The 13,752-nt window shown below is 34.9% G+C and overlaps 1 protein-coding gene across 4 annotated transcripts in view; it reads right to left on the bottom strand.

Moving 5' to 3' along the window:
* The window catches only part of LOC135226192 (golgin subfamily A member 3-like), a 107,622-nt gene that overhangs the window by 51,265 nt on the left and 42,605 nt on the right, over positions 1-13,752 (bottom strand). For 2 of the 4 annotated variants that reach the window (XM_064265663.1, XM_064265716.1), the window contains exon 4: positions 6,594-6,829. The exons of the other annotated variants lie outside the window; for them this stretch is intronic. In XM_064265663.1, the coding sequence (XP_064121733.1) occupies positions 6,594-6,829 (236 nt within the window). The remainder of the gene's footprint in view (positions 1-6,593; positions 6,830-13,752) is intronic. 4 annotated transcript variants of the gene reach the window in all.

The raw sequence follows: 13,752 nt of genomic DNA, 5'->3' as shown, positions 1-13,752 counted from the left end.
CAAGCTCCTGGCCCAAGGACAAAACTTTCCATTCTTAGGCCACAACGGAAGGCTTAGAGAGCACACCGCCTTGTGTTCTCTAAAGCCAAAACTTGTGACGATGGCTTCAAATCTCACTAACCCTCTTTGTCGTATCTAGGGTGGTTAGAAGAAGGCCTTCCTGATCACATGCAAGAAGTTAACAGGTAGGAGAGGTTCGAATGCTTTGACATCAAGAACTTCAGACTATGCCTAAGTTCCATATTGAAAGCTTCGATCTGGACATGCACAGTCAGTCCGTCTGTACTAAAGTCAGGTGACCGACCAGTTGACCAGTCAGACGAATCAAGGACAGCAAGGCTGTACCCTGAAGACCATAAGGCACTATTCTTCGCTGAAGGATGAGTGTCTGGACTGCCTGGGCGATTCAATCTAAGCAAACCTTGGGGGGTGTATCAAAGCAACCCAACGTCGTCAGCGAATCAACTCCTGACTCGAGCTTCTGGTGCCAGGAGAAAGGAGCGAGGAGCAAAAAGGCGATTCAGTCCCGAAGGAAGAATGCCTGACAGTCCAACCTGGTCTCATGTTACATGATCAACGGGGGTGTATAAACGCAACCGACTTCGTCAACAAGAAACTCAGGGCTACTATATGTCGCCTGATCTCGCACGAGTGTCTGACTCCGAGAAAACAGGTGAGACAAAAAGTAGATGGTGAGCGAGTTTCGAGATTCCACAGAACTCAAAGATCGTGAAGGGCTTTGTTGTTTGACAGACGCAAATCTCTGAGCCCAAAGGCAGTCAACAACATATTTGCGTATTCTTTAATAGTTGTGACTGCCAGCTTATCCCCTTCTTCAGACGGAAATGGAAGACGGTAATCTTATTCCTGTCAACATCTCGATAGTCTGAACGTAGAGTCAGACTCAGAGCGAGAGGGTGGTTATAGGTACCTTTCGAGTTAGAGTAGACCGACTCTCTCGGAAAAGGTCCTTGGAAAGTGAACTAGGAAGTATGTGACCTCTGTGAATCCAGGATCCTGAAGGCCAACATGTGGCGATCAGCGTCATTGTCGCTCCCTGTGACGTCATAAATCCTCTTATTACATTTCCTAAGCGATTGAAAAAGGGAAAAGAGACTAAACATCCATCCCCGTTCAATATCATAGGATGGCGTTTAATGGTACCGATCCCGGATCGAGAATAAGGGAGCAGAGAAGAAGCCTCTTCGTCCTCAACATATCGAAGAGAAGAATGAAAGGGCGTCCCTAAAGTCTCCACAACTCTCAACTTACTTCTAAAGAAAGATTCCACTCGGAAGTGAATAGTTGCTGCCGTCGATCGAGACGATTCGTACGGACTTTTGCAATCCTGTAACGGAGTCTAGAGGATCGTTACATTCTACGCCTGTTGTTATAATAGGCTCTTTCTCGTAAACTCGAACAGGGACCGAGAGAAGATATTCTTAAGAGATAAGAGAGCTGTGGAAAATCAGAGTTGATCTGGACCACTGGTTCCAAAAACTCGTTTCGAGGACTGGAGGGACGACCGAATTGCTTTTACTTCTTTCAGATTAAGATCCAGGACATCTGAAACCTTATCCAGATGTCCGGCACCTTCTTTCTATCACCTCAGGTGATAGACGCACTGAGAGATGTTCAGAATCATTCCTAGATCTTGAATAATATTTCAGTTTTCCGGTAGGAAAAAAAAAAACTGTGGAGGTCTGAATTGCAGTCTATTTGAGGAAACAAACTTCTTCAGGAAGGAAACATGGTCCCAGCAAGCTCATCCATTCCCTCCCCGAGTATGCTTACTTCCCTAATAAGGCTGCGCTTTGCCTAAGCAGGAGAGCATATAAAAGTGCAATGTTGCGGTATACTCGTAGTTCTATACCGTGCGGTAACGAGCACCGAAAGGATTAAGAGATAACTCTGTTGAACATAGTAAGGCAAAACGAATGCAACGTTTATTCATTCACGTAAGAAATCCCCTCAATCTTAGGCTAAAGTCCGTGATTGTAGGACAGAGATACAGTTAGTCAGTCAACCCCGCAGGAGAGACGTAACCGCCAGCACAGCACAGAGATACGGTTAGTCAGTCAATCCCGCAGGAGAGAGGAGGACGTAACCTACAGCGCATGTACATGCGCACGATCTAGTTACTGGCTCGGTTGGAATGGAGGACAGACATCAGCAGCAGCAGCAGCTTACGAACGTCGTCTCTTAACTTTATGTCTGGGTTGCCAGCTACCCTATTCTACGAAGAAATAGGTCCGTTATTTTTTGAGCAGAAAGAGACTCTCAAGCTGGTATATTTAAGCGAAACAGAAAACGCTAAATATATAGATGCGTTTGTGTCGTCAGAACACTACCATACAACGGTAAAAGATAAATCGGAAACACCTGGAAGGCTGCAGGGAGTAACGATTAAATGTCCTTAAAATAATAGACAGACCTCTCGGTTGCCATCCGAAGAGGTAACTACAGCAAGCGTATATGACTTGAACCAACCAGTAGTAAAATAACGCAAGGCAAAATATGATATTATATCACAATAAAGTTTGTTCATACTTACCTGGCAGACATATATACGTATAGCTGAATTCGGAAATACAGCTACATACATATCTGACAGGCAAGTTTCATGAACAAAACTTAAGAAAATAGAAGCAGACAGCTCAAGCTTCTTATGTTAATGGACATAAGCGTTCATTGATGTAGTCTACAAGTCTATTTCTTGTACGAGTCTGCGAATGACGAATGAGAGCTCTTCCGAATCTTGTCAATAAGAGCTTATTCGCTTACGCAAAATCAAGTTAATGAGATTTGTCAATGAGAACTAACCCATTTACGGGACAAAGAGATATTTTGTCAATGAGGGGATACCCACTTACTTGACAAAACGATAGCATATTGTCAATGGGGGAAAGTCACTGAATTGACAAAACGTAATCCAGGAAGTCGAGCATTTTTTTTTTTCCGATTCCCGTATCAATCGAGGAAGGGGCAAGAATCTCCTGTTAAGAAGAACTGGGCTTACAGCAGCTTAGAACGACGATGTTCAATTCGGCAGCGTAGTCCCGACTAGAAACTAACAAAATCTATCATCTGAAAAACCCTTTCAGATGGGCTAAAAAGCTTGCAAAATTATCCTGGGAAGAGGAAGAAACTCTCCAACCAGCTTCCTCTCCCGTATCACAACTAATGCCTGCTAAAGCTTAAAATTTATTGGCAGTATGGCAAAGAAAGTCCTGTCTTGCGCTTTCCTGAAGAGCGTCCTTTTGATGAGTGCCTTTGCAAGAATCCTACTGAACGTTGCCGAGAGTCCTGACGTGCAGGACATCGAGCCTTTACATAACCCGTAACTGCCTTATCGCAAAGTCTTGACTGCGGTAGACAAAACGAGATCTTCCCTTGAGCTTTCCTTAACTCCATCCACCTTTGCGAAAAGCAATATAATATTGACAGAGACCTCTTGAATGCACGAAACCCGAGGTCTTGCTGGGTTTCGAAGACGAAGTTGTCTGTTCACTTTAAGCTTCCTCTGAAGCACTGCTTACTTCACATTCTTTGCATGTGAGGTATAAGGTATCACCGAAGGTAGAGGTAAAAATTCTTGAGGCCCAAATCGTAAACAAGAGCTTGAAGAGTTCAACAGAAACGTTCAGCCAGGCGACACACCTGGCGTGCGCTGGCGCGCGCGCTCGGCGTCCACTGGCGAGCAGCGAGCATGCTCGGCGTCCACTGGCGTGCGCGGCGCGCGCTCGGTATCCACTGGCGCGCACTCGGCGTCCACCGCACGCGCCTGGCGTCCATCCGAACGTCCCGTCCAAGCCGAGCATCAAAAGAAGCGTGCAGAAAAGCGTCACGCTCCTGACAGGCGTCAAAACAAGCGAGAGAAACTGCCTTCAGGGAAGAGCGAGATACATCTCGGAGAGAAATCCGACTGCACGAAACAGTCTTCAGGAGAAGGGTTGATCGTGTGTCTACTGTGAGAATACGAGGGGCGAGGGAACGCCTTCTTATTCTCACAGTAACAAAGCTCGGATGTCCGCTCTCAAAAGCGTCCTGCTACTAAGACTTCTTTTTCATATTTCTCAGTGGAAAGACGTACACGTGATCAGGCGACGTTCGCCTTCTTACTTCTCACTGGAACGCATAACGAGAAAGAAAGAGGACGTGAAGCGTCCTCTTCTATAAAGCTTCTATTTAGAGGGCGCAAGTCCTTCCGAAAGCTCCAACCCCTGCGCGGGGAGGACGCTTCGGAGGACGAGAAGCAATCCTTCAGGATTCGTGCACGTGCACGCACTTAGGCAGTCTGGGGATTTCCATCAGAAACTGCCGAAGGCACGCCAGATCGGTGGGGGTTCCTCGTAACCCTCCTTCGGCTTTCGACATGCTCTCTCCCCGGGTCCTGGGAGTCAAGCAGAGGTCCCAGCCTAGAGGCGAAATAAGGCCGATCTGACACACCCTCCACTACACAACGGGCACTGTCACTGCACTTAGCCACTTCACTATTGCTCTCTAAAGCAAGCACTTTCGATTCTAAGATACGAATCGAAAGAGTATTAGAGAAAGGGCAATAACCTCTACAGACACTGTTTAGGGCCCGAAGGCAACATTACAGGGTTAGGAGTAACAATAACAGAAGTAGCACTCTTCACAACAATGAAGGAGAGCGATCACCTCTCGCAGACATATTCATAACCTGTAGGCCTACTACAGGGTTAGGCAAAATAAAGTCTACAGGAAGGTTAGCAGGTTCACTACCCTGACTTTTGTTTACTGATTAATTGCGTACATACGAATCATACGTTTTCCTTACGGAATTAGACATGTTTACTGATTAATTGCATACATACGAATCATACGTCTTCCTTACGGAATTAGACAAAGTCTCACACTCCTTACATGACAAATCTCAACAAAGAAGCAAGACTCATACCCCTCGTGCATACCAAGTGCGGATCTACCGAAGCTTTCGGTAGCCACACCCTATCTTTGCAGATAACACCCTCTGAAACTAGCCTAACTAGATTCAGATATCTTATACAAAAATGAATCAAATTCAAATCAATTTAAGATAGCGTATGCCTAGCCACAAATCCAAGTAAATAAATTAAAAGACAATTAGGATACTTAGCGGCAATGAAGTTTCCAAAATCTAAGACGGAGGTACTGGAAACAGGTGTTTCCAGCACCTGCGACAGAAAAATTATGAATAGAAAATGGGAATGGTTCCTGATACCCACCTCCCAGCGGCGGGAATGGGTACTAACCACCTGGCCGACCACTGCGTGTGTCGGAAGTTTTTTAAATTCTGTCGGACTTCAGAAAATACAGCTATATATATATCTGACAGGTAAGTTTCATGAACAAACTATGAATTAAACGTGTACTAGTAGCACAATATATTCCCTATCATACTAAACATATAGCACTATTTTGTAAAACTTCATATAAAAATTTGGTCACTTTTCCTTTTCTTTGTTTCCACTTCTTTAATCTCCCTAAGAGAACATAATGAAGGTGTGTTAATGTCTGTGATAGACAAAGCTTGTTGACTACATACTGATATTTCCACTATATAAATAGGGCTTCACCCAAATAGTGTGATTAACCAATGAATTGCTATATATAAAACTATCCTAAGCATGCCCAACAGTTCTTGTGTTCCACAGGAACACTGTATTTTCTAAATTTCATAAAACAGAATCTTTTAAACTCAGTGCTCATCTCAGTAATTCTCAGCTAAACTAAAAGAAAAGTAAGTACTATTAACAGAAATACAATTTCTTGAATAACTGTTCCTGGACTAGACAAATCAGGAAAGATGGTCAAACCCTGATCTAACAATGAGGGAATTCTTAAGGGGAAAGAACAAATATTTTAGGCCCAATTTTAATGGTAAGAAATGAAAAATTGTAAAATTCTTTATACTGGTAGCTGTACTTGGATATAAGCATTTGGCATTTAATGGTCTTTTCCAGATTTTTTACAGCAGAATGGGTCATGTCACAATATAGATATCAAGCAAGAAGACAGCAGACTCAGTTTAGAAGTTGGAATTTAAGAAAGAAAACCTGTTGGTAGTGTGTGGACAGACAGCCAAAAAATAGTAGTTGGAATTAGAGTTTGCTAAGCTAAACAAAGTGAAATTTGATAAAAACGTGTTGAAGCATAATGCACGTGCTTAACCAACATTTAGATTTTATGAGAATTTATAAGTTGAAACTATCTGTACCATACATTGCCAACATAAGCCCGGATTCAGCAAAATTCATTTATACCAGCTTCATGTGATTTATAATAGTAGATCTGCTAGCCAAGGAAATTTTTGTACTACTCTACAGCAGTTCTAGAATCACTAAAACTTGCAAACTTTTGTGGTGTATTTCCTGTATAGTGACAACATGCAAGCAATAATTAGTAAACTTTTAAAATTCATTTACAAAATCAAACTAAAAATGGGTTCTTATAAATGAAAAACTTTATCTACAGCCAGTGATAAAATCAAGAATTTTACTATGACTTTAAAAGATCAAACTATTCCTGGTTATGACATAAAGTATAGAGGGTACCAAGAAGAGAATTCCAAAGGTTGATCTCCTCACCTGGGGACCTTTCTGAGTAGCTGAAACTGAGGCTACAGGGCAGGAAGCCAGGTCATGGGGAGAACCTGCACATGGTGGGTTATAGCCAAATCGATGGACTTCAGGAACTACCAGCCGATGATGGTTACTACTTCCACCACCAACACCACTACTACCAGCCCTATCCCTCGCACAACCAGTGCTGCTAGTGCCACTACCACTAGATAAGCTTACGTCGCTGCTCCAAATGTTTGTGTCTAACAGGAAATATAAACACTTAATATAAAGCAATAACTACACAATATACTTACATTATATATATATGTATATATGTATATTATATATATTATATATATATATATATATATATATATATATATATATATATAGATATATATAGATATAGATATATATAGATATATGATATATAGATATATTATAAATACAAAGAAAGTTATAGATATATAGATATATAGAAATACATATAGATATAGGATATATAGAATATACAGATATATAGATAATATATAGATATTATATATATAATATAATTATATAGATATATATATATATGTATATAAATTATGTTATAAATATGGTATAAACTAAATATATATATACTATATATATATTATTAATATATTATAATATAACAATAAAGAAATATATTTATATATAGATATATAGTATTATATATATATATATAATATATATTATATTATATATTGATATAGATATAGATATATTAATAAGAATATATATAGATAGGATTAATATTAATAGATATAGATATATAGATTAATATAGAATATATATAGATAGATATAGATAGATATATATTATATATATAATAATCATTATTAGATATATAATATATATATATTATATATATATATATATATATAGAATTATAATATATATATATTTATATATATTATATATAATATATATAATATAATCTATAATATATATCTATCTATTATATTATCATATATAAAAGAATATATATAGATAGATATCTATTATATATATCTATATATATATCTTATATCTTATATATATATATATATATATATATATATATATATATATCTATATATATTATATACTACCTATATATATTATATCTATAATATCTATAATATCTATATATATAATATAGATATTAAGATATTATAGATATATAGATATTATAGATAATATATATATATTAGATATATATTAATATTATAAGATATATATATTATAATATATATATATATAATATCTATATATATAAATATAAATATCTATATATATACATATATCTATATATTTATACATATATATATATATTATATAATATATTTATATCTATATATATATTAAATATATATGCATTATAAATTGCATTTATATATATTTAATATTATTTATCTATTTTGTATAGATATTATATATATTGATATATATATAATTCTATAATATATATATATAAGACTAATATATATAGATATATATACATATATACGTATATATATATATATATATATATATATATATATATTTATATATATATATATATATATATATATATGTATCAATATACTATATATAGATATATAAGATATAGATAGATATAGATATTATAGATATATATATATATATATATATCATATATATATATATATATATATATTATATATCTATCTATCTATATCTATCTATATATATCGATCATACATAGATCTAGATATATAGATATATATATATATATATCATATATAATATATATATATATATATATATATATATAATCTAATACACATATATATCTATATGCATATATATATATATATATATATATATATATATATATATATATATATATCTATATATCTATATACGTATATATATCTATATATATCTCTATATACCTATATATCATATACATCTATACATCTATACATCTATATATATATATATATATATATATATATATATATATATAATATATACAGCGGTCCCGGGTTACGACGGGTCCGGCTTACGACGTTCCGAGGTTACGACGCTTTTTCTTAAATATTCATTGAAAAATCCGCCCTGGGTTATGACGCTTGTTCCGAGGTTACGACGCTGACGCTTCCGACGCTCCAAATTTACGATGCTTTTAAAAAACACATACTATGATAGATAAGAATCCTTTATAGTTTAGCACAGTCTCTCTCTCTCTCTCTCTCTCTCTCTCTCTCTCTCTCTCTGTATTTTCCAACGAAAATAATCACTATAATTCTCTCTCTCTCTCTCTCTCTCTCTATACTACAAAGATGTATGTTTTTTAGTATGATAAATAAATGATTTACTAGTTTTCAAATATTATATTAATTTATACAGCAATAATATCAATTCATTAAAGAAAATACCATAGTGAATTAGTAAGATTTTAGCTTATATTTAAAAAATTATGGAAGAATGAAGGAAACCCCAGTCTTCTTCAAGTAACTTTCAGTAACCTTTTCTCCAGATTCAGGTACTAAAAACTGTCAGATATATCAAGTTCTGTGACAGCCAGGAGGGGGAAAATTTGGGGTGTGACAGCCAGGAGGGGGAAAATTTGGGGGAAGAGCTGCAGTGTTGCAATCACTGGTCCTGACATTTTCCCCTCTCTCTCTCTCTCTCTCTCTCTCTCTCTCTCTCTCTCTCATTTACTGAGACTCGAGATTTTTTATGTACTTGTACTATTTGTTTTAAATACTTTCAAATAATAATAATAATAATAACTGTAATTACAAAATTCATATGTGATAGTATTTTAAAGAAATACAATACGTACTAATCTATCCATGTCACTTTTAATTAAGGTTAACTCTCTCTCTCTCTCTTCTCTCTCTCTATCTCTCTCTCTCTTTTGCCACACAAGATAATAATGGATCATAGTGTTAACTCCCTCCCTCTCTTTCGCTGGAAGCGTTATAAGTATTTTTTGAGAGAACAGAGAGAGATAAACACACTCTCTCTCTCTCTCTCTCTCTCCTCTCTTTTACCGAGATGAAAGAATTTTTATGGTACTAGTATGTAAAATGTTTATTGATAATTTCAGTTATTTAATAATAATAATAATAATAAAACTTTAATTACAAAATTCATAATGGTCGTATTTTAAAGAGATGAAAATGACCTTTCCATTTCACTTGTAAGGATAATTCCTCTTTCTTACTGAGATGAGAGAATTTTTATGGTAGATGCACGTGTTTATTATATTTTCAAATAATAATAATAACAATAGAAGTAGTAATAATACGATAACTAATTTCAAAAGAAAATTCTTCCCTTTGTCTCTTTCTGTATCAATTTCCCCACCTCAACTCGAGTGACACTCGAGCTTAACAATGCCATACAATGGTCAACGAATTTAATGGTTTTATGTAATTTCTCTCTCTCTCTCTCTTTCTCTCTCTCTCTCTTACTGAGATGAGATCATTTTCATGGACGTGTATGTAATAAGTTTATCATTAATATTTTCCAATAATAATACTATAAGTACAAAATTCATATCTGAGTATATTTTAAATACAATAATCATTCCATTTCTCTCTTTTAAATACTGTAAGGACAACTCTCTCTCTCTCTCTCTCTCTCTCTCTCTCTCTCTCTCTCCACAAGATACTTGTCATACATTTGGTGTTTCTATTTCTTCCTTTTATCTCTCTCGCTCTCAGCAAAAGAAATGATAGACAGACAAACATAATTGCACAGTCCTCTCTTTTTCTCTTCTCTGGAGAAATATATGTATTTATGGGAGGGGGAAAAAGTTGCCTACAGACATTCATTTCAATCTATTGAAACCGTAAGGAGTTATTTTTCTCTCTCTCTCTCTCTCTCTCTCTCTCTCTCTCTCTCTTGTATTTTAATGAAAATATACAGTAATTTGTGAATACACAGTGTTGCACATGAAAAAAGTAAATTAGTGATAATTTTAGAGATACGGCCCTAAGAAAAATTGCAAATTAGTAGTGAAATTTTCCCGGTGGACATGTTTTCAAGAACGTCGTTCCGGCTTACGACGATTTTCGGGTTACGACGCATCTTAAGAACGGAACCCCCGTCGTAACCCGGGGACCGCCTGTATATACATAATAGCAATAAGAAATCTAAGTGTACTTCAAAGCATTGCTATATTTTTACAATATGACTACAAGATTTTAAAAAAAAGTATCACTACATTCCAATGCTTGGTTCTCTCATTATAACATCACTTCCGCTGGGGGGGGGATAGAGCGTGATCCGTTTATAACTCACAGGATAAGAAATCCACTTGGTCACATTTCTGTACTCATTTGGCTTACCCAAAAGATTTGTTTATAAGCAACATGAAAATAGAATTAAAACCATGTCTAAGAAGTTGGACAGCTACACGGGGAAAAGCCTGAGGAGCAATTGGCAAAAGTGACCCTCTAAAGACCATATAGGTGTTCTGTTGGAGTGTCATTGTTAAAAGAATTCATACTGTGTTTTTACAGTAAGGCATATCCCTATTTAGTTTTATTCCAAAACTATACATCCCTATTTAGTTTTACATTCCGAAACTATAAATTTTACACAATCTGCATCAATACAGTAAAATAATCGTTATTATTATCCTCGCCAATCTCTTCATGAAATTATAATCCTGTCAACACTATTCTCGCTAATCTCTTTATGCAGTTAAAGAGACTCCTAATGTGACACATAATCCCTGAGATTTTTTACAAAAAGACAAATAGTTTATACCTTATTTCACATACCCTAATTCTGATAAAACCTAACTCTGGCTTGCACATTAAAATGCTGCTCTTAAAATGTTAGACTTGGAAAGCACATTAGAACTTTTAAAAATGTGTACTTAAGGAAATACAACAGAAATAAAGTAAAAGCTCAACTTATAAATTTCCTGCAATTTTTGGATACCATTTCCACTTAAGATTCTTTATAAAATGAACTAATATGAAGAGAATTTGACATAATGAGTGAAAGTGACCAACTAATCATTTTAGCACACTGTAACCCAGCTGGATCATTAAGAAAATACCTCTTAAAAGCTTTGCTAAAATCATTACAAAACAATAATTACATATGCCAACAAAAACAAGAGAACATAGGTGGGCTCAAAATATAATATACTATGCATAAGCACACAGGCATCTTGAATTGAGCTTCTCCATGCACTATTTGCACATCAATAATTCACGTGCACAAGCAGTTCAGTACTTTTTATCATCCTCTTTGACCTCTTGACTGCTAGATAGCTGTATAGCTGTCCAACTTCCTTATTTTCACTCCACTTTTTACTCATTCAAGGATAAATTCTTTGGGCAAGCCAAACAAGTCTGGGGATGGGACACTGTGGTCTCATTGCACAATTTATGATGATTAAAAAAAAAGGGTCACACAATATGCACCTACATTATTATTATATATATATATGTCTTTAAATATTTTAAGCAAACAAATTTTTTCATAAGGGAAAAGCTATTTATAAGTCCTTCTGTCCACACCAAAAGCTACGATATAAAACATGGATAAAGAAAAAAATAATAGAGCCCATCACTGTAAAATTTAACTTATAATATAACCCTCCTAAAATATAAAGAGAAGTCTTTAAAACCCCAACTCACAGATTCTTTAACAATTTTGATCTTAAATATACGAAGGAATGCTACTTTAACCAAGTATTTCCCAGAAGTAGATGGTTCCACAAGGTTTCAAAAAATAAAACCCATTCTTTCACAGCTGTATCAATACACTACAAAATTAGCAGTACTAAAAAATACTACTACAATTTTTCAGTTTGAAAAAAAATCGTTAAATACTAACAGCCTTACATAAAACAAATTTTTTCTAAAATATGCAATGAGCATTGATACAACGATGTTTATTGGATATTTCTAAAACCAATTTCGTAGTAATTTTCATAAGTTTTAGCAAACCAGGCAGTTCTAACTTTTAAATAATTCAGTAAAATGATTAAAATTAATGTTTTTCAATTTCCATTAATGCTATTATTCTTAAACATTAGTAAATTTCATAGCAAACAAAATTCTTATATGAAATAACTACAGTATTGCCACACAATGAGAACCCTTCTGTTAATTAAAGAAAAAGATTATACTTGAAATATAAAACCTTCACACAAGCACCCAGTAAACTTGTAAGTATCACTCATACCCCACAATTACCATTCATGATATGGTTGAAAAGCCAATAAAAAAAATGTTTGTGTAAAGTACTACTGCAAAAAAACTAAGCAACTCCAAACTTTTCTAGTCAAAGTAAGATTTCAAGAGGTCAGCAGACCCAGTGAGTTCTACTGTGAATTAACCAACAATGCAAACAGAATTAATTACTTTCAAAAATAAAAATAAAATATAAAAAAAAAACTTATAAAGGCAGTTATATTAAAATTTTTATAACTGCTACAACATTGTTCCCCAACTCCAATATAACATCCAAGTTAAAGCTTCATCTAATGAGGCAATTAGCAGCAGCTACAGCAGAATTAAAGCACAAGGGACAAATACCTGTACCACTTTTGCATATCTATCTATAATACTCGAGACTCAATAATGTCACTAACTTACAGGACAATCTATAGTCTATATACAACAGTGTTATGTTGTCAATAGTTATATAAAACAGTGGATTTTACATTGCTTAAGGGCGCCAGCGGGCTAATGCTCTTTTTTAAGGACAGGAATTTGGCATTTGTACCACTTAATACCGTAACCTGGGACATCTTCAAACCACATATGATTGTCGCCTCTAACCTTCGGTTTTGTGACGCCAGTGCGATTTATCCCAAAAATTAACCATTTTTCAAATTCTATCTCTCCCCTTGATACTTAATATTAAGACCTGATATAGACCTCAGATCAAATGTAAGTTTTTTTCTAAGTAATTTTTTTACTAGATATGAATTTTTTCATTATGGCAAAAAATAAACCCTATAAATCAGGAAAAAAGTAAGAAAAAAAAGAAATAAAATTTGGAAAAAAGGGTTAGATTTGATTGTTCTATAATGTCTTTAAAAGTTATACACCAAATTTCAATGCTATAGCTTTAAAACTAAGGGAGAAGATATAATTTGAAGGTCAATAAGTATAGAGATACGGGCATTCAAAGTTTTTTCTTTGTCTTTTTACAAAGACAATCTATATAAATCATG

This window comes from Macrobrachium nipponense, chromosome 11, assembly GCF_015104395.2.
Source record: "Macrobrachium nipponense isolate FS-2020 chromosome 11, ASM1510439v2, whole genome shotgun sequence".
Taxonomy (NCBI): Eukaryota; Metazoa; Arthropoda; class Malacostraca; order Decapoda; family Palaemonidae; genus Macrobrachium; species Macrobrachium nipponense.
Note: the sequence above shows the minus strand (reverse complement) of the source record. Positions and strands in the feature narration are given on the sequence as shown.